This window comes from Anas platyrhynchos, chromosome 2 (assembly GCF_047663525.1).
Source record: "Anas platyrhynchos isolate ZD024472 breed Pekin duck chromosome 2, IASCAAS_PekinDuck_T2T, whole genome shotgun sequence".
In the NCBI taxonomy this organism is placed as follows: Eukaryota; Metazoa; Chordata; class Aves; order Anseriformes; family Anatidae; genus Anas; species Anas platyrhynchos.
The window spans coordinates 155,954,232-155,977,020 of NC_092588.1; the positions used below are offsets into that span (position 1 = coordinate 155,954,232).

Genomic DNA, 22,789 nt, shown 5'->3' on the forward strand with positions numbered 1-22,789 from the left:
TTCCTCAGTTCAGCCTTTTTCTGAACATAATCAGACTTCCTGTTTTGTTGTTGTTGTTCTTGTTTTTTATTTAATTGGTTTGGTTTGGTTTAATATCTTCTACTATGTCTTCTACTACTGAACCATTCTGAAAATCCAACTGTGTATACAATATGCAACCTTGGGAAAGGTCAGCATTCAGGAGAGTAAAAAAAAAAAAGACTAAAAGTTAACAAACTACTACTACTACTCTTAGTACTCTTAGTAAGAAGTTTCAATCACCTAATCAACTTGACTCTGCTGCACCATGCAACATCGAGAGAAACAGATGAAACAATTGTTTTTAATCTTTCTATGAGTTTGTGTAGTTTAGAAATGGATTTTAAAATATGTAGAGTGTTAAACTATGTGAAAGATAACAGAATTAGAGGAAGAGAAAACAGCTTTTCCTAGCTGATATACTAAATGATATATTGCACATGTCCCTTGGTAATCATATAAATCTCACTTGGGAGAGGGTACACCTCAGATCCTCAGCTAGTTAGGCTAGCTGTGAACAGTGCTTCAGCGTGCTTCAGCATGCTTCATGGCTGTTCTGGCTGTGCACTTCCAGACAGTGCAGTAGCATGCCCAGCACACACCATGAACCACTAGATGGCAGTGCCTTCACACAAATGGCACAACACTTCTAGGCATCCTTTGTGACAACGCCTTCAAAGGCGTGGAATGGAGCAGTACGTATCCATAACACATTCCTTTTCCTGCATACACCATCATGTTCTTACATGTGCCATGAAGCAGCCTTCTCAGTGCCCACACAAAATCTTTGTCCAAGAAACTTTTGTTCTCCCCAGGGTTATTAACTTCATCATCATGTTGTTCCAAGTGTGCCCTTTATACAAATTACGCAAATAATGTTTTTATACGGGCAGAATAACTTTATAAAGCCCTCAATTCCAGCTTATGGCTTACACATCTTGATTAAAAATGATAGAAAAGTATAAGACTTGGAAAAGTCAAAAGCATAAGGAGGGATGCAGGGACATTCTGGACAAGGCCCAGGCAGAACAGGTGCCTGGCATATTGCTAAGGTTGCTGGAGAACATTTGAGGTATTTTGTTGGATCACTGTGGGGTGGGATGTGAGGGTGTCTGGAAAGAGGCTAAGGCAGGAGTGGTTATCCAAGGAGTTAATGCAATCTCAGTGTGAATGGTGACTGTAGATGGGCACAAAACAGTTTTTGAAGTCTGACAAGAACAGTGTCATTACTGCATATTTTGAATTTTCTGCTGCTGAACACTGGATGAGTGATGAAAAGATCCTTCTTGATGTACCTACTACTGCTCTTTGTCATAATTTCTCCTTTCCTTAGATCCTTAGTTCAGTAAAGAAGCTTCCCAGTAAGAAAATCAAAGGACATGGAGTGAGATAGGTGGCCTTAAAGTCAAATTTGGGCCATCCTGGGAGCACAGATGGGAAGTGGGAATTGCTGTGTAACACAAGACGGCTGATATATACACCAAATAAACCATGAAGAAAGGTGTAAGAGAAAATATGGTAGTATGTTCAAAACATAAAGCCTCAGGCCAGTCTTTTGTTTGTTTTTGTCTGTTTGTTTAGGAAACATTCTCAGGTCAGACAAAAGCAGGATCACTCCAATTTGTTCCCTTCAAAGACAAATGAAAGGAAATTATATGTCAATTCCTTCATATATTATATAACTCAACACTGTTTAATTATTTCCTCAAGAAAACATTTATAAGTAGCCAAATATCTGAATAAATGATCTTTTCTCCTAAATTTATAGAAGCAGGTTACTACAAAGCTTTGTCTTGGTGATGGTGTCTTGAAAGAGAAGTGAGGCATCAACTCAAGCCACAGGTTAAAGTTCCTATAATGTAAATCTCCTCTTGGGTAAAGAGATCATAATCATACATATGCATTGGCTTCAAAACTGTATCCATAACAAACACAATTATAAGACTGTCATTTTTTGATAAAGTCTCGAAGGAAACATCCAAACTGACATAAAACATTTAAAAAATTACAAACACAACAGTTTTAATTATCACTTACATTTTATAGATGTACGTCATACATATGTGTTCAAATCACTATGCTAGGCAACGCACAACACAGGAGCAATGATTATTTTTACAAGGAAAACCAATAAGGTGGTCAGAACAGACAAGATAACACCTTTGTATAGAGCATGTGATTCATTGGGACAAATGGAGTAAACGGCTAATTAATAAAGGAGTGGTCTAACTTATGTGTATAGAAACATGGACAATACATCTCTGTTGTAATAATACATGTAAGGCTAGAGATGATGCACCTAAAATCAACAAAGAGGTTCCCACAAAGTCAATATCACCTTGCTTAAATAATTAATCAAGAGTTCAACAAAATCAGGGACAGAGCTCTACTTTTTAAAGCTAAACTGATATTCCAGTTCATAGAAATTCCAGGGTGTACTTGAATGGCTGCAGTCTCTAGAAGTGCTTTCAAGTCTGGATGCAGGTCCTTCTGGGAATGGTCCCATCTTGAAATGAACTGCAGCTATGTTTCATGTACCTTGTGTAAACACGCTGCTTTTTGGAGAGTTTGATGTAGAGGCCAATTCAATCCCAAAGAGGAAGGCCACCCAAAGAAGTGATGTAAGTACAGGATTGGTTTGCTCTTTTTTACCAGACCATACTCTGTTTCGCTTCTGACCTCTAGCACATTCTTCAGTGAAGTGATAATGAGCTGAGAAATGGTGGGCAGGACTGAAATCAACACAACAATGACAGAGTTCATCCTCAGAGAGAGGTCACCAAAAATCACAGAAGCACAGTACCACAGTGGATTTAATTGGAGGATCCAGCTAACCTTCAAGGATATTGCAATAGAAGTTCTGTTCCAGCTACACAAGGACCAGTGTCTGGTCACTAAGAAGACTCAGTTTGTAAATTATTCTGAGCTTAAGAAAGCCCAGCTGGGATATTGCATTGTGTTTGCTGTATGTTCCTCCTTTGTACATGCATAATCTTCCTAAGGCTCAGCTACTACATGTTTTCCCATGGATAAGAAAATGTCATCTTAAGTCCTCAGGCCTGACTTAGTATCTCCATTGTACAGGCATGAAAAAAAAAAGCAAACAAAATCACCAATCAAATAAACAACAACAGACGCAACAACAACAAAATCAAACAAAAAACAAGTAGATAATGTAACTCAAGTCATTTTTGCATCACTCATGTGATACCTTGAGATTCCTTTCAAAGGAGCTTACTGCTCCTTAGACAGGTGCTTAGCACTTCCCAGTGCATAATTCCATCAAGTTAGTTGAAATTGCCTCAAAACAGTTAGTAAAAAATCACTAATTATTATCACAAGCTTTTGCCACTCTGTAATCTTTCAAATGAAGATTAATTATAGTGCTCTTCCAAACTGAAATTTCAGGAAACACTGACAAAGATGTGACAAACATGATGGACCTGGGAAAAATGAATGTAGTTCCTTTGATATGAGTGCTAACCTTTTGATGCACAAGTCCTCACGATCTGTCATTTCACAACAATAACAATGAAAAAAAACAATGGATTTTGTGTGGTTGAGGAGAGAAAGAGCCAGAGTTGTGATACTGTGATACTAATCTGTACCAGTTGAGAAAAGCAGCTTGTGTTCAGGACAAGAAGTTCTCAGAAGTCTGTTGACACTACGGAAAGCCATAAAGAATCCCAACTGTCTATATTTTAGGTAGTATGCTACGAGGTTACAGCAACTCAGCCTGATAGATAAACTCAGACAGAAGTTACACCATTCTGGTACGCAGATGTTTTCCTTTTCGGACTGATTTTTTCAAGCAATGATAACTGAGTAACATAATTGACTGGACTGTTTTCTCTGGACATTGTACCATGTTTGTGTGTGAAGCTCAGGTACTCTTGATACTGCCATTTGCACAGTTGTTTCTTGAGTTCACTTTGAACCTACGGAAAAGGAATTATAAAAACAATCAGAAAATAAAAACTTTTTTGTTGGAGATAAAATGACCTTTCATAGGTCATTGAAGATAAAATATGCCAAAATTTCTGTGTGACTGCTAGGCCCATATACACCCAAACCAATAAAGATTAAGCCTTAACGCATTTTTAGGTGGACTTAAATCATACACCCATTCACACTAAAATAAATAAATAAATAAACAAACTATTACCAAAATCCAGAGGATGACAAGGAAGTTAGCAATTGTAGTTTCTTTATTTATTGTTGTATTTCTACCACATAAATATTTCCACCTTTTTTTTTTTATTACAGATATTTTTCCTCATACCAAATCTGTGCCTTCCTGCTTTGACCTGCAGTGTAAAATACGACCGCACAAGGTCCTTCTCCAGGTTTTCAGTTTATCCATATTGAAATCCCTCTTACAGATCTCTTACTGATTTTGGAAGATACTGAACCAACTTAAATATATATTACATTACATTACACTATTTATACAGGGAAATCCAGATAAATCTCATTCTTTCTGTGGGAAGCTGCTTTTAAAATGATAAAGCTCTGTAAAACATACTCTAGGGATTGTATCTAAATACAAATATTCTAAGAACGTGGCAAAAAGAGAAAAGAAAGTGCTTGAGCAAAACTGCAGAATTCATATAGGATGTGCTGGAGAAGAAAGAGAAAGGGAAAGGGAAAGGGAAAGGGAAAGGGAAAGGGAAAGGGAAAGGGAAAGGGAAAGGGAAAGGGAAAGGGAAAGGGAAAGGGAAAGGGAAAGGGAAAGGGAAAGGGAAAGGGAAAACACACCAGGATAAAAAAAAAAAAAAAACAAAACTAAAGTACAATGTTACAAGGTTTCCACTGAGACATCATCATGATAGCTATCAGACAAAGCAGAAAAAATGTCCCCTGACAGAAAAGTCACCAACCATTTGTAAAGGGTCACTGCTTCAAAGCTTATTCTGTATCCTTCTGTCAGAATTATATGAATACAAATAAAGTCAACAAAGGTACCAAGGGAAAAAGAGATAGGGGTATTTCATGTGTTCAGGAATAGATCAAAGCACAGATCAGTTCTGGAAACAGGAAAAATAAAAAACGAGAGAGGTCCATGAGTTTCAAAGGTTTTGATAATTTTATATACTTGCTACTCACCTCTGCATTTGAGAAACAATATAGAAGTGCAACAACAAAACCCTAGGACAGGGAGAATAGAGAAGGGAAAAAATCAGCCATCAGGATTTGAAGCATAGAAACAGGAGGAAAAAAAAAAATCATCTTTCATTCAAACTTCAAGTAAGACAGCAAAAATATTTTTCCATTGTTCCATTGGGATTTATGTAATGTGGAACTATTTAATGGGTTTTCAAATTTGGATTCAATGTCTCAGTGGACTGGTGACACTACATATACATCATTGACTTTTTATGGAGGCACTAAGGACTAAATCGCAGTTCACTGTATCCTACAAACAAATTCTTCCCCAGATAAGGTAGTAGGGACCTTCACCTTGTTCAAGGCTATATTTTCACTAGTAAATAAAGTTGGTGAGGACCTGTTCTTGGTTTGCATGTTTTCTTCTAAATTACCTTCTTTCACTCACAAGAGGATGTCTGTGTCGAAAGAACCTATTGGGAATGGTCTTGGGTTCATATTCAGCCAGACCTGCAGTCAGAGCTCTTTTGGGTGAGTGTTAGTCAGCCCACACCCAAACCTTTTCATAGACTGTGCTAACACAGGCAGATACTAGACAGTGATAAACTACATCTTCATATATAAACTGCATGAAGCACAGCCCTGAGCACTGACCCTTGCTTCTCCACCTGTTTAAAATGGTAACATGGTCCAATGCACTGTAAAATGGTAACATGGTCCAAAATTTGGCTTAGGCCAAAAGTGGTGGGGTACAGAGGAAAGAGGAAGGAAAAAAACCTCAGGTATTTACCAGTCCCTGGCATTCCAAAGCCAGGATATCATTCTGGACAGTGTTATAGCAAATAAAAGAAGCACAGAAGTGTTAAGATGATGGATTTACTACTGCTGAAGTGTAAGGGCAGAACAGGTTACTATATATTATCATTATTTTTTCATTTCTCATATCATCACCTTTATTACTTGTGGAATTAAGTTTCAATCAGATCTTCTTAATCCATAGCCTGATCTTCATGGCACTCAGTCATTGTTATTCAAAAAATGTAGATGTGCTTTTTTGTGATTATTAATATGAAGTCTGAGTCAGAACTCAAGACTAGCACTGGATTTTAAATAATAAGATAGTGGAACAACAGAGAGAGCTTGCACTGGAGTAAAATAGAATGTGTGTGTTGAATTTAGACACATTATTAACATCTGCTGTAATAACCAAACAAAAATGTAAAATTCCCAAGAGTGAAGTGTTCCAGCCCAAACTTCCTAGGACTCAAACTTTTTGTTCAGCTTACCTGAAAGGATCCCAAGCCTAGCTCAATATAAAGGCGAGCTTCCAGACCAGTGCTTTCTGGGAAAAATGCAAATACAATATAGTGCACTCCAAAGAGTGGGATCAAGAGTAATGTGGATTTAGCAAGCCTCCTGGAAAACCAATAATTAAAGAACAAGGTACTGTTAGAATTACAAAGTTAGTGATGACAGTTATGTGTTGGAACAAATTTTACTATGGAGGACAAGTCCAGAATGGAGGCAACTACATCCAATGAAGTTACAGAAATATTACTTTCTGCCACTCTCACTGTCAACACCTGGTCAGCAAAGATGAATCAGCATGCAAGTTTTCCAGACTGACCTTTAAGGGTCTTCTCCCTGCTATGTATGCAAAGGCTGAGGCACCAAATTGCCTCCTGAGACCAATCTCAATCAAACAAAAGTGTGGGATACAAAGACAGGTTTACTTTGTTATTTCTTCTGGGGACATCTCTCTATGTATAGTAACCAATGGAACATTTTGTGGTGCTGTCTGTAAAGCAATTTCTTAGAACAAGTAACATTGGTCAACTTCAAAAGACCCTGCAATACTTACACAAAGTGGCTTGAATGGCTCCCTCCTCCGTCCTGAGATTTCAATTTGTGAACTAGAATTCTGATCACATTAATAAATATAATAAAGTTAATCTGTAAAGAAAAAACAGAATCTGTAAATTTATTACAAATCAGGAAGCATCTTCAGTTGATACAAACGAAGTAAGAATCTCCCATAACAGTAATTGCACTGATATAAACCAGTGAAGATTTGCTCTCAGATCAAATAAGTATCATTAGAAATATTCGTTTTTCCCACCAATATATTATTATATGTAAAGATATGCTCAGAGTTTTGCTGAGTGAATTTAGTCCTGCATATCTGATTGTCATTATATGTCTGATATTATCTCATTGTACTCACTGTCAACACACAGATGATCTTCTGTGGTTTAAATAGTCCCTCCAGTTCCCTTCATCGTTAATAATAGGGATTATAACAGACACAGTCATAAATGGCATATTCTTTACTTTCTGAATTTAGATAGAATGAGTCTGTGTATAACGGAATTTTTGTCTTAAGTTTACATCCTAGCAACTCATTGTAAAAATATACTAGATAAAATGACTTAGATATATTTCTTGATTTAAGTTAGCTTCATATTATCTAGGAGTTCTTGCCAGTATGGTTTGCCTTTCTTCAGAAACGAATTACAGAGGCACAGATAAGAACATAGTATATAGAATGTCTGTGGAAAAGTGATTCTATAATGTCCTAGTGTGACTCTTGAAAATTTACCCCTTAGACTGTGATTTAGAGTTTTTTTTGGGAGAAAAAAATAAAAAAATGTTACATACTATACAATAATTTTCACCTATTTGAAATTCAAAAGAAATCAAACATAGCATGTGTTACTGTGCTTTTTTTTTCCACCTTACTGAAAGAAAGCACTAGAAAATATGAAATATGAAATACTAGAAATATGTCAGATTTCAAAAGATGCTCAAGAAAAAAAATGCAAATCATACTAATACGGTTAGCAGAATGGGGCCTTTGATGATCCATAACACTACTCCATTTTCATCGTCATCCCAACATCTGAAACAGCAAACAAAAACAGTAATATTATCTATACCATGTGAGCTTTTCCAGACTGTTTCTGTCACTGAATAGGGAGGTGACAGACATTTTGAAATGGCTATTCAAAGGCTTCTGCTTCTACTTCTTCCCCAATATCTCCCCCAGAAATTCTGTACAGCCCGATTTAAAGGAATTTTATTCGGTAAGAGCCAAGGGCTAAAGAACTAAAGTGAAGTCAAAAAATACACATATTTTCAGGCTTCTTTCCTACTCTCTTGTTGAAAAAAAAAAGTTTTACAGAGTACAAATTAGGCAGTAAACTGCTATACCTCCAGGAATATAGGAATATAAGGATTTTGGTGTCATAAGGGAAGCAGATATATGTAAGAAAAATCTAGACCTCTATCAAAGGTACCCTGAAGGCAGAGAGCAAAATAGGATTTTGGTCTTTGTTGGGAGGCTGTTAATGTAATTAGCATGAATAACATTTAATTTTTTCCTCCCTTCAGTCAAGTTCCATATATGCTAGTATTTCTCATTCTCCATTTTCCTTTATTTTCTCTTCCAGTTTTGTCACACAAAACACTTGGCTGCATATCTGAGTATAAGATGTTTCTTTGCAACATGAGTTCAGACCCGCTGTGTCTGAAGGACATGGGTTTCTTTCTTAGATATTAGGCAAAAAAGAGAGTGGTTCTGATACTGTGGTTTGTTTATATATCTATTATCAAAGGAGCAACCAAATGAATGTAGATATCTGCAATGAGATACATTTGACTTTTTAAATGTCTTCATTGGTGCTATTCCACTACAGTTCTTTTGCAAAGATGATCAGTGCAACAGGATGTGATTCACCTTACCTTAAAGTAGGCACCTAAAGTATATCAGACAAGCAAATTGAGTGAGTAGACCTTTTGCTGGAAGAGCATCCAAAGTTCAAATGCTGTTCAGCCTTCAGCCCCCTCTTTAACCCTGTGAGAACTTGTCAGAGTGCTCATTCATCCATCTTTCCCTGAACTTTCTTTGTAACTGGAGTATCTTGTGCTGGTTTCTTCTGCTATAGATTCAAGAAATAAACCCAATACTCTGGCCATTCTGGCATCTGCGCTGGGATTATTATTTTTCAGCCTAAATTATTTATACATTTCACCTGAGCCTATACATGTATATATACATGTATGTTTACTTAATGAATATTCTGCTTGCAGAGAAGTACTATTATATATCACTTTTATTTCCTGACTGATATCCATGTCTCTAAATTGGTGAGACCTGGATTTGACAGATGGACTACTTGGTGGGTAAGGAATTCTCTGGAAAGTCATACTCAAAGAGTTATAGTCAACAGCCCAATACCCTAGCGGATATTAGTAATAAGTGGTGTTCCTGTGGGGTTGCTACTGGGATCAGCGTTGTTTAACATCTTTGTAGGTGACATGGACATTGGGATCAAGTGCACCCTCAGCAAGTTTGATGATGACACCAAGCTGTATGGTGTGCTCAACACATTGAAGGGAAGGGATGCCACCTAGAGGGACCTGGACAGGCTTGAGAGGTGGGTTTGTGCAAACCTCATGAGGTTCAACAAGGTAAAGCACAAGGTCAAGGACATGGGCCAGGGCGATCCCAAGCACAAATACAAGCTGAGCAGAGAATGGATTGAGAGCACACCTGATGAGAAAGACATGGGGGTGTTGATGAATGGGAAACTCATCATGAGCTGGCAAGGTGCACTTGCAGAAAGCCAACCATATCCTGAGCTGCATCAAAAGCAGCATGGCCAGCAGGGTGAGGGAGGAGATTTTCCCCCTCTGCTCTGCTCCCATGAGACCCTACCTGGAGCCCTGCACCCAGCTCTGGGGCCCCCAACACAAGAAGGACAGGGAGCTGTTAGAGCAAGTCCAGAGGAGGTCATGAGGATACTCAGATGCTGGAGCATCTCTGCTGTGGAGACAGGCTGAGGGAGTTGGCGTTGTTCAGCCTGGAGAAGAAAAGGCTTCAGGAGACCTCATAGTAGCCATTCAGTACATAAAGTGCAGGAAAGCTGGAGAGGGACTCTGTCAGGAAGTGTAGTGACTAAGTAAGCAGTAACAGCTTTAAACTAAAAGAGTGTATATTAGATATAAGGAAGATTTTATTTTTTTTTACTGAGAGGGAGGTGAGGCACTGGCACAGGTTGCCCAGAAAAGCCACAGATGCCCCATCCCTGAACGTGTTCAAAGCCAAGCTGGATGGGGCTTTGGTCAACCTAGTGTGGTGGGAGGTGTCCCTACCCATGACATGGGGTTTGGAATCAGATAATCTTTAAGATTAGATCATCTACCCCAAAGTGTTCTATGATTCTTTGGAAAAGCAGGAGCTTTGGAGCAGCAGGAAAGGAGGAGAAATGAAATCCTTCTTGCACCTTTTCTGGCCACAAAAAAAAAAAAAAAAGAAAAAAAAGTACATGCTTTGGAAAGGTAGACTACTTCCACTTATGAAACACTGCAGTGGAGAACATGTACTACAGATATACTGCAGTAATACAAAAAGAGGAAAATAGGATGTACCAATGTGGTAGACTATAATACTTATTATTTCTACACAATTTAAGTGAGTCCTGAGGAGGTAGGTATAAAATAACATCTTTTCCAACTTATCATCCATGTGTAATAACCTGAAGGCTTTCAGGGCAACCCTTAGTAAACAATCTTCTGCTTTATAACTGACTCTCATACTGAAAGATAAAGAATAATTATAATTATATATATATATATAAAGATTCAAATAAAGGGATGAAAATAACACATGAAACTACCTATCAAGACATAACAATGTGTTTGTTTTCAAGGTACAGGTGTGAAAAGACTAGAGCTAGATATAAATGGCTGTTTTTAAACATAAGTATTGGTTTTCTTAAAAAAAAAAAAAAAAAAATCAAGAATTGGGGATTAGAAAACTAGTGAAATTTTAATTCTTACTATGACATTTCCAAATTTTATTACTCAGTATATGTGCAACAAAATCATAAGACTGAAAATTATTTTCTCACTTATTTTTTTATGAAGTTTTATGGTTGGAGGCATGACTTTGGAACAATATTTTTGTTTTAAATTTATATTTTTTCCCTGTTAATAAATCAAAATATAATATAAAATAGGATGACATTGGCTTCCTTACCCAAGCTCTGACTTACCCAGTATTCTGTTGGTGTATTCTTGTGAGGACCCAAGTAAACATCACAGCAGTGGGAGCTCCTGGACAGATCAACGTAGAAAACAATATAATTTTTTTAATGCCGTGTCCCATGGAAACTTTATTGCAAGAAGTTTCACAGTACAGCAGATTGGATGCACATTAAATTTCAGACAATGGGACAGACAATCTTGAATTGACTTTATGGAAGAACTTAACTCTCAGTTCAGAGGGAAGGAAAAAAAAAAGAATAGGAGAATGAAATAAAAATGAAAAAGAATAGAAGAATAGGGGATGCTGTGAAACAATGTTTTCAAAAATATGAGCTAGGATTACTTGTAGGTTTGGATATAAATTAAGAGCAGATGTGCAGCTGAAAGAATCATTTATTGAGCTACAGCTATTTTGTCTTTTGAATTGCGGTCAGAACACAATACTTTGTACACTAGCTGGAAGAATTTATCTTTTCCTTCCTTCCTTCCTTCCTTCCTTCCTTCCTTCCTTCCTTCCTTCCTTCCTTCCTTCCTTCCTTCCTTCCTTCCTTCTTCTTTTTTTTTTTATCTTTTCTTGACAAGCTTCTACCAATCATTGTAAAACAGTCAACTTGAAAGCATTCCATGAAAAATTGTGCTAATAGACTATTAGCTAAGATTAGCTAAGATTTATAATTTCTTTCCAATCTTTGCTATTGATTCTGCATTTGTGAGTGAATAACTATTTACATTTTATTATTATTATTATTATTGTTTTTGTTATTAATAATTAATTAATTAATTTATTTATTTCCTTTGTAACAGGTCTTTAAACTAGCAATTTCTTTTGCTTTCCATCAGTGGGTTTCCAAAGACTAAGTGCCTTTCAAATATGCCACAAAAGAGACTCTAATTAGAACAAAGTGACATTCACACTGATAAATCAAATTAAATATAGATACTGTCTATTTAAGTATCATATAAGATCTGTAGAAAAAGCCCAGAAATTGTTATTCCTAACTTTTGCTCAAAGCTTTTATAATGGGATAATATTCAGTTTAAGTTGACTTTTTAATTAATGAAAGGAAAAAATTATATCCATATTACCTATGATCTGAGTTGCCCCTGAGATGTCTCTCACTTTTGACATTTTATATGACACGAGTATTACTACAATATCAATTGAGGTGTTTCTGTTCTTATCTCAAAATAGCTGTGATGAATCAAGACCTAAGTGTTTATTTTCTGGCAATCATAATTGAAATAGCTCCAAATTGGCATCCCCTTTATAAAATTCAGATTTAAAAAATTTTAGTTACATAAATCAAGTTTAAGAATCTGAAGATGGAGGCAAAAATGCTATCTACTTTAGAAGAATGTGGATTTTACTTATAATCCAAAAGTGTTATATAACCACTCAATTTAAACACCTCAATTTTAGAATAGCCAAGGTGAAATACAAGAATATCTGAGAGTCACAATAGACAATTCTCTGCAGTGAAAGAAAATGTGTGCTTTTTTTGTGCCATATTCTGATAATGGGAGATATTTTTAATTGTTGTATAAACTCAAAAGATTCCTTAAAGACAGCAAATGTCTTTGGAAAAATAAATAAATAGAATTTTTGATTCCTAGACCTGAACTCATGCGATCTCAGATATCTATTTCTGCCTACCAAAAGCAAAATGTCAATTTAAAGTTAGTCACTCAAATTTCTTTAGTCAGTGGATGAAGACAAGATGTTTTCAGGATGTTATCCAGGCACATTAGTCATCTGTTTGAAGACTGGATTAATCACTACCACAGCATGACTGCCTCATTCTACTGCTGCAGGAAAAACCTGGAGAGATAGTTTAGATTAGATGATTAACTTTTAAATGACAGTAGTTGCATGAAATTAATTCCAGTCATAAACAGGAGTGCTGTAGTCTTTCGAGTAGGTATATCCAAGTACTTCTAATATTCTGTTCTACCCTCTCCTTCAAAGTTTTAAGTGGTGAAAAATCTACCAAGATAAGAGGAAAGGCAGAATAATGATATGGTTTTGATGTAGTACTACTGCATGAAAAGGCACCTTTCATCAAAGGAAATTATCAAAGGAAATTTCAGAATATTTTGTTTAGTTCTAAAAGTAAATGGAAATACTAAACAACACAGAGTGGAAAAGAGTACTAACCCCAGCCAGCAAATATGAACCACCATACATATTGCTTGTCTGAAACAAAGGTCAGCAAAAGCAGTGTTTGTAGGTATATCCCTTCTATAAGAAGCCAGAAGAAATTGGCTAAAATACTGAACTGGAAGAATGCTACAGCAGCTTTACAAGCAACCTGGAAATGCAGAGGAATAAAAAAAAAAAAAAAAAAAAAAACTTATTAGGTCTATTCTCCATTGGGTTTGGATTCTCTACAAGTATAAGGAAAAAATCAAATTTGCCAGACAAAAATGAGGAAATTAATACAAGGTTTCAGCAAATATGGGATTCCATCATTTCAGTTAACTTTCTGTGTTTTGAAAAGAAAACATTGGGCCTCTTTTATAGAATTTGTGATAGAAATTGATACAGCTCCATTAGGGTCAACAAGGCTGTACCTTATACACCAATTCTGGATGTAATGTAACCCATAGCACTTGATCTTTTTGTTTGTAAGGTACTGATTGCTTTAAAATTTCAATTCTTGCAAACTAAAGAGAAATTGGATTAAGAAATCTACATGTTCTCTTCAGGTCATGAATTAAGTATTAACTCAATGAAAGACAGTAGGGAAGTTTAGTACCGTTGACATTAGGCAGTGGTCCATAGTTTCATCTGCAAACAAAACAGCATCTTTGGTGAAAACAGCAATTGCTCTCAGGATAAAGGAGACAAACAGGTGCATATGGATGTAATTCCGTGTACAGTGGAATTTTCTGACATAGAAAAAGAAAAGGAAAATGTTTTTTCAAGAGAAATTTCTCATCTGAACTCAGACAGGAATGCAGGGTGACTTCAGACACTTTCCAAGGCAAATAATCTGTCATCTGAGAGGCAGCTAGGCAAACAGGATCACAGCAGTTATTATTTGTTTGCTCTACTAAAAGTGTTAGCTTAATTGTCCTTGAATTGCCACACATTTAAAGGAGATACCAGGAGCAGAGAATAACTCCGGGACTCTTGGGCTATACAGCAATAGTGTCTTTTAATTATCCTAAATAGCATCTTTTTTTTTTTTTTTTTTTTTTTTTTTTTTTTTTTTTTTTTTTTAAACAAGGCTGCAACAGGCTCTCCAGCTCCTTTCTTGCTGGAGGAGAACAGAGAGGATTGAACAGGTGTCAGCTGCCTGTTGTGGGATTACTAACAGAGAAGCAGCTGTCTTACTCCAGGCTGCATTTCCCTAGATTGTCCTGTCCATGGTTCCATGGTTTGGCCTTGAGATGAAGGAATCTCCTTCAAGGTTTGGACATATCAGCCTCCTGGTCCTGGGTCCTTCTATAGGAGATATGACCTTTGAGACTGTCAGTTTACACCACCTAGGAAGTTGCTTCTGTGGTCTGCACTCCTGCCTGGAAAGTAGGCTTAACATTTTTGTTCAGGTTCATTGGAGCCAGTCTAAACCAGGATCTATTTCCTAATATCCGACAGTATCAAGCATGACATTTAATTTCTTTAAACCTCTTTCCATTGTTCCTTATTATGTCTTTCACAGAGGGAATGAACAATTTAGAATGACTACAGGTTCAGGGCATGAGACATACTCACTTTCTGCAGAGTATGTCCTGCTATGTACTGGAGGAATAGTTATCTTATGTTAATAGCAATAACAGCTTGAAGCATTAATACTGTATGGTGCAGTTATAGAGAATAGGACAGACTGTCCAGTCAGCTTTATTGTTTTAGTGTCTGCAGGGAAATGTCACAACATGAATAAAAGAACACATTTCCATTGATAGTATAATGCCTGAGAAAGGTTTGAAAATAGTTAAAAAACAAAAACAAAAACACAGGTTTGAAAGGAATTAGGATAAGGCTGTCTTGAGACATCCTGAAAAGAGACTTTTTTTTTTTTTTTTTACCTGAAGGCAGCAAAGACAATTAGAGCTGTAATGAGTGAAGTCACTGATGCTGCATAGCCAGCAGTGTAGACACGCCAAAATGCAGAATAATACGATTTCTATGAGAAAAAGAGAACAAAGACCAATGCTGGTGGTTATGCAGCATGCATGCTGGTGTGCTCATTTCACTAAGCTACAGTTTCCCTTAGCAGACATTCCCATCCCCTCCATGCTGCTTTAGGTGCTAAAGATCTGATTCAGGTTTTCCCTCCATCACTAACATGTCTTTTTTCTTTTGAACCCTTCAAAACCTTATGCATGTGACAGGTTTCACAGCCCACCAACTCATCTGAAATAGTGACAATAAAATAGTTTGAGCGTGCTTAACAGGAAGGTGTTAACTTTGTTATATAACTATGATTCCTCTTCTAGGTACATATGGACGCTAGGGCACTGAAACCTGCTGATGGGTGATTTGTGAATCAGTAACTTTAGACCAGGGCCAGATTGTACTCCATTAAGGTCAAAAGATGTTTTCTGCTGATTCGAGAATTGTTGGTTTTCATAAACAGCTATAGTTAAATAATAAATAAAACTTGCATTTTGCAGGAGAGGAAAGCAAAATTCTGTGAAAAAGTCACATGGCATCATGGAAGTAAGAACGTTAAAGCCACAAAAATAACCTCACAGACATTAATTCCTTGGACAAGCATTTCATTCACTGGCCTTACAGCTGTAACACTGTAAATTCTTTGTAGCTTATTTGTTTGTTTGCTTTGCATTCAAATAGTCTATTTCCAAAGAAAAATAAAACAATTTTATTTGGCTTTAGCTATACACATTTTATTCTGATTCACTACAGGACCACCTAACTATTCAAAATCCCATGAAACTAAATTCTCTGAATTTAGTTTCAGATTTCCTCCTTGCAAATGCAGTGGAGACTTTGTTCTCTAATTGATTCAAACTGCATTTATCTAAAAGGCAGCATATCTAGGTTGAGACAATATATTAACATTTTTAAGTAGATCCATAAATAAATCAGTAACCCTGACAATTTAGGAATCACCCTTATGTTTTTGAAATACTGCTAATCTTTTATATGATATTTTCAAAACAAAGGTGCAAATTGAAAAATAGATCCTTCAGATGAATAAGGAAGTATTTGGATATGTTATCTATTTTTATAGCATATCTGAAAAAACAATACTCTATGCAAAAAACACATGAGGTTCTCATTGAGGATACAAAATATGAAACAAGTAGTCCTCTTAGATTGCAAGTGGGATTCTTCTCACCAACTTCCCTCTGTTTACAATGCAGTAGAGCTAATTGATCTTATCTTCCCTTCATAAACCTTGTGGTTATGACTGAGATAACAAATTAAACACAGGCACAGCATGAATGTGAAATCTTTGCTAATGTTAAAATATAAATATAGCCCCTTTCCTCTTATCAGCTTAGGCCAACTACAGACTCTCCATGTGCATGATTTACTGCTCAGTACAAACCTGGGGCTTCTTGGAAAAATCCACTCTGGTTTGAAGATTAAGAGAGTTTAGTTCTGTGTGTGAGAACCATGCCATTGTACAAATATTTTTAGTTTACAGTTGGGGAATTTTGCTCCAGATTTCTATTCCCTTTTATAATACAAATTTGTATTTGTATTGCCTATTACAAATATGCTTGTGTTTCCAAATTCATGAAGCCATATGAAACCAATTGCGTCAACACTTCCTAAAGATTCAGATACTTGAACTAGTACTTCTGTGCTTGACCTTTCCCCTCCTGGAGAGCCAAATGACTTACTCAACAGCCAGAGTGTTAGTGAAGACAATCCTCTTCAGCTTTTTGTGTCTTGGTCAGTGACCAATAACCTTTTCCACTGTGAAGTCCCAATTCTGAACACTCACAAGAAATTATATGAGTTAGTCTTTTATTTCATAGATTGGAGGGAGTCAATCAGTTCTATCAAATTACCATAAGAAGAGGACACTCTATGATGATACAGGCACTAGTGCATTCATGTGAGATGTATGAACCTTGCCCAATGCAGAATGGAGATGAGAGGATGGAGATACCCCTATTCTCTCATGTCTCATTAGCAAAGATCAGAATTCATGAGACAGAGGCAGTGAGCATGGCTCTCTGAATAAATATTGTTCAGCCATGAAGTAAAGCTCATCTGTTGAAGAACAACCACCACCAATGCAGTGCAAGTCATTCCTACCCTGGGGCCAAACACAATGATAAAGAATGTGGAAATTTAAATCATATGAAGATGTGGATGAAAAAGTGTTGCCAGAGTCTATATGAAGCACCAAATGTTGCTCTCAAGACAAGAAAAATGGGGGTTCATTTCTTGCTCTTGAGTACCTAAAATGAAGTGTGGAACTACTTAGTGGTATCCAAGAGTTCCTTACTAAACGTATATATTGATAACATTGCTATGAAATTATGGACTCTTTTATTCTTTGATTCAAAGAAGAGATGGAAAAAAAATAAATCAAAAACAGATTTCCCTGAAAAATTCCCTATAAACAGGTTGGTAAGGTTACCTTGGAAGATAGTGTAAATTCAAATCCTCTATCTCAGATAAACAAAGTCTTTGTTAGGCAGGATAGATGACCTAACCATGAATCTACTGAGTAAAAATAGGAGGAAAAATTGAGAGGAAAGTGGCCCTCCTACCTGCTACTCCTTTGCTTTGCACTAAGCCTTATTTGTTAAACAGTTGGTAAATATACTTGAAGGTTTGAGTTTAACATTGAAGAAGGGCAATTACTGAATTCTGGTGGGGCTCAGGTATGTGGGAACATCCATCTATTCAGTATACTCAGGAGAATGTGCTCTGGAGATGTCCACAAGCAGGAAATAAAAACTCACCTGATCCTCAGGCCCTTTACTGGAACCTTCATCGAATCCACAGGCAACAGCATATGGTGGGAATGGTTCTGACCAATATGCCTCCTGTGTACAGTTTCTCTGAAGGAAGCCTTTAAGGGTGAAATATATCAGAGAATGAATCACAAGTTTTGTTTTGTTTTGTTTGTTGTTGTTGTTTTTATTTTTTGACAAGAAAAAAACATTTATATTCCTACTTTGATTCATAAGTTAGATACTTGCAGGTGTAGTCACATTTAGCAAGATTAGCTACAGAGAGTTAATTATTTATCTATCATTTGAAACATTAATACAGATGTTCCCATTCATTTTTTCTGCAAGTTCAATCTTCACACAGAGTAAACCAAATTATGCAATCTATCCTGTACTTACAACATAATCTGTTAGGGACAAAGTCCTCAGCCACCTGACTTAGCTTTGAAGTTAGATTTGATTTTTTGAATTTGGTCCTGCTCTGACTGGAAGATTAGACTAGAGGACCTCAAGAAGTCCTTTCTAACATCAATTATTCATGATTTCATAAGTCAGTGATTCTATAATATACTCCATTATAACCTCAGCAACCTAGTGCAATTACCTATATATTTTAGACAACGAAGGAAGTTAGACAATTCAGTACAGCATAACACCACACCAAAAATTGTCAAATATCCACCATAAGCCAAGATGTATATGTTTATCTACATAATTACTCTGTGTCAGGTCACATAAGATAGCTTTGTGAATCATGAAAATATGCAAGTTACTTGATCTTGAACTATTAATTTTGTTTTCTAAATATCTAGGGATCAGATGAATAGGAAAAATGTCTTGCCATGGATATTGGTGATTTCTTCAAAAAATCTCGGACAGGGAATTTTAACCATTTCCCCAAAAGCAGCTCTGGGCCAACAGCTCAGACCATCCCAATCTCTGGTGCACCCTGGAAAGAAAAAAAAAAAAAAAAAAAAAAAAAGAATCATAGAACCACAGAATATCCTGAGATGGGAAGGACCCACCAGGATCATCCAGTCCAATTTCTGTCTCCACACAGAACCAGCCAAAAATCAAACCATATGTCTGTCTGAGAGCATTGTCCAAACACTTCTTGAACTCTGGCAGGCTTGGTGCCTTGACTAAATCCCTGGGCAGCCTTTCCCAGTGCCCAACCACCCTCTCAGTGAAGAACCTTTTCCCAACACCCACCTTGACCCTCCACTGTCCCAGCTCCATGTCGTTTCCTCAGGTCCTGTCGCTGTCCCCAGAGAGCAGAGCACAGCGCCTGCCCCTCCGCTCCCCTCGTGAGGGAGCTGCAGGCCGCCATGAGGCCTCCCCTCAGCCTGCTCTGCTCTGGGCTGAACAAATCAAGGGACTTCAGCCACTCCTCTTATGTTTTCCCCTCTAGATCCTTCACCGTCTTCGTGGTCTTCCTTTGTATGCTCTCTTTTCTGTCCTTCTTATGTTGAGGTGTCCTAAACTGCACACAGCAGTTGAGGTGAGGCTGCACCAGAGCAGAGTGGGACAATCATTTCCTTTAACTGGCTAGCAATGCTTGATGCACCCTAGGATACAGTTGGCCCTTTTGGCTGCCAGAACAGATTGTTGACTCATATTCAACTTGTCTTCAACCAGAACCTCCAGATCCCATTCTGTAGGTCTGTACTCCATCCTTTTGACCCCCCAGTTTGTACATACATCTAGGGCTGCCCCTTTTCCCAGGGGCAGAATCTGACACTTGTTCTTGTTAAAATTCATATTGTTTGTGATTGCCCAGCCCTCTAATTTGTCTAGGTCTCTCTTCCAGGCCTCACTACCCTTGAGAGAGTCAACAGCTCGTCCCTGTTTAGTGTCATCTTCAAACTTAATAAATCTTCAAGTCCTGTATCATCAGGCCTCTGGCCTGATGTGACCCCATTTACTATAACTCTTTGAGTCCATCTCTAAAGAAATCTAAATAAAGGAATACACACAGAACATCACACACCTGATCTTCCATAATGAGATTGTCTATGGCTTTCTCACTAATTCATGTGCATGAAGAAGAGTCACAACAGACCATGAAGCTCTACAAATGAAGAACTGTGTTGCTTTCTTCTACTCCTTGAGTGTATCATCCCTCACATACACACTTCTACATTATCTTTTGAGAGAAAATACATTAAATTCAAACAGACACACTCTGAAAGTCTAATCAGCTACAGCTCTTTTTATTGTCAAAAGTCAAGAAAATGAAAATATGGAATAATTATAAGCTCTTGAGATTTTTTTTATTAATGCTTTCAGTCAAATGAAAATCATCCAACTTAAAAACTCAGCTTCCTGACTTCACTCTTAAAGTCTATCAGTTTCATTTGACTTAAAGAAAAAAAAAATATATATGGATATATATATATATATGGGTTGAAATCCTTGTCTTAGTCAATTAACAAAATTTGGCAGTGAATTCAGGGATTAGATTCATCCTGAAGCAGAAGAAATTCTCCCAGCATCTTCTGAAATAATCATAAATGGGAACAGATCTGGCTGGTTGGCAGTTATGAGGTTCCTTAAACCAGAGGTTGTTTGCTGAAGATACAGGGCAGTTAATTAACTATGCATCCAATAAAAAGTGTTTTCAGAAGTTATAGTCAATCACACCTTTGTCACTGATGCATCACATTGACACTCAAGCTGCAGTCATGCTGTGTCAGTTGTCAGGCAGGTGTGGGTGAAGTACAGAAAAATTATCAGCATGTAAAGGTGCCTGAACCAATAAAAAAGCACCATGCTGTAACAGAAACTAATCTCTAGGTAGTCATAAGGCAGATATAAAACAGTGCATGAGTTTCATTTGGGAGGTGTTATTTTCCTTCACCGATTCTTTTCTGTTTCCTCTGTGACTGATGACAAGGCGAATCTAAAATTGTCAAGAGCTGAAATGTGGAAGCAATATTACTTGCCTGTAGCCAAGCAAAGTTACTCTCTGGCTTCTGAAAGAATAGTCCTGAGAATCTTCCACAGGATTATCCTCACATCACCTTCAGAAGGATGAAATTCCTGGTATCCCCAATTTGCCAGATGGGAAAATAGACTGATTCATTATCTCTAATTTTAATTGTCTGAAATATGTTAGCTAAACTTAGCTATGTCCCCCCTGTAATCAGCAGAAAGAGACAGGGACTTCTAGTGGATGATTCATCCCATATATCGGTGTCTCCTTTTTGAGGACAGGATGAATCACTCAGTGCATGTACCTAGGTCTCTCTGATGATTATAGACTAAACTAGGCTGCTAATTTTCAAATGAATAGTTAGGTAATGGGAGGTCCACATAGACTTGGAACCCCACACATTTTAAGAGACTTAAAGAGTTCCTCTAAGAAGCACTAAAAGACTTCTAAGGAACTGAGTCTAAAAATTTAACCTGTTTAACAATGTGGGGTTAAATAACAGAATTAGGTGAACTTATCTGAGAGCGGGACCTGGATGTTTTATCTTCCAGAGTGGGTGGACTTCATTTCCAATAACTTCTATAGTTGATTGAGAAAGCACTGAGTGCAAAGTCAGCAAGAACATTTCACATGCTGAGGTTTTCAAGACACTAACAAATGGCTAAATCATCTGAGACTCCATAAAGACAAGTGCAGTAGGAATCCTATGAAGTAATGTTGACATCATAGATATTTAAGTCTGCTTCAGACACCCAAAACTCTTTAATTTTTTGTTGTTGTTGTGTTTTGTTTTGTTTTGTTTTCAAAGGAGAAAAATAAGCATTTTTAGAGCTTGATTCAATTGACCTATTTTACACATGAACTTCAAGAAGTGAGGAATTGCACCCTTGACTCACTAAGGACACTCATTAGACACCACTCCATACAGTGAGGATAATGACTAATGACTTTAGATTAAAACTCTGCAACACAGAATAATTCTGCCTCTGATTCTCTGAGAGTGCTGGGAAACAACTGTACAAATTGTGGTCTTTAATTTTGTCTCATATGCAATTCCTGAAAACTGAAAAACATCCAGAGACTCTTATCAATCTGAAAAAAGTTTTAGAACACTCTAGATAACATAAACTAGGGTTTTTAAAAAACCCTAGATGAATTGTTTTTCCAGATCTAATGTTTCATTTTTGAATATACTGAGAAAGGCTGCAAATACCAGAACAGATTTTCATTAAACTCTTTCCCTCGGTATAGAACAAAAGGTGGAAAGGGGATCATTGAGAAAATCACAGTTGACAAGGTTCAAGATTTTTAAATAGTTTAACAGAAGTTTCAGGATTTTATTTATTTATTTATTTGCATGGCCTTTGCTACAAAGAGGATTCCAAAATCATATAATTTTTTTCCTGGTAAAGAGAAAAATATCTGGAATGTCATACTGTACTTTTCAAAGACAAAATGCTTGTAATAAATCATGATGGACAAAGCTTGATTGTTGCCAGAATTTTTGCGGAGTGTTAGTGGGTGTTCCAAGTGTAAAATGTATCCAGGAGGTATTTTGGAGTTGATTAAAGAAGGTGGAGGGGTGAGGAAAAAATAACACTGAAATAGAACGGACAAGAACAATGCCAGATACCAGAGTGACTGGACAGGCGTCAGAAAAATACATAAGATAAAGGACGTATCCTGAGATTTAGTCTATAAACTTCTGTAGGCTTCTAAAGGCAGGTTTCCAGGTGGTTGCAATACTTCCATTCATACCAAGTGCATGAAGCACCTTTGTCTCATAACTCATCT

The 22,789-nt window shown here is 36.9% G+C and overlaps 1 protein-coding gene across 1 annotated transcript in view; it reads right to left on the reverse strand.

Moving 5' to 3' along the window:
- Window positions 1-1,712: 1,712 nt before the first annotated feature.
- Window positions 1,713-22,789, reverse strand: part of LOC101789968 (vasoactive intestinal polypeptide receptor 1) — a 31,733-nt gene continuing 10,656 nt past the window's right edge. The window contains exons 3-13 of the mRNA XM_005023237.6: window positions 18,902-19,009; window positions 18,070-18,179; window positions 15,205-15,302; window positions 13,929-14,061; window positions 13,328-13,481; window positions 11,181-11,241; window positions 7,954-8,023; window positions 6,986-7,077; window positions 6,411-6,540; window positions 5,125-5,166; window positions 1,713-3,956 (exon numbers count right to left, since the gene is read on the reverse strand). Of these exons, the coding sequence (XP_005023294.1) occupies window positions 3,768-3,956; window positions 5,125-5,166; window positions 6,411-6,540; window positions 6,986-7,077; window positions 7,954-8,023; window positions 11,181-11,241; window positions 13,328-13,481; window positions 13,929-14,061; window positions 15,205-15,302; window positions 18,070-18,179; window positions 18,902-19,009 (1,187 nt within the window). The 3' untranslated portion in view covers window positions 1,713-3,767. The remainder of the gene's footprint in view (window positions 3,957-5,124; window positions 5,167-6,410; window positions 6,541-6,985; window positions 7,078-7,953; window positions 8,024-11,180; window positions 11,242-13,327; window positions 13,482-13,928; window positions 14,062-15,204; window positions 15,303-18,069; window positions 18,180-18,901; window positions 19,010-22,789) is intronic.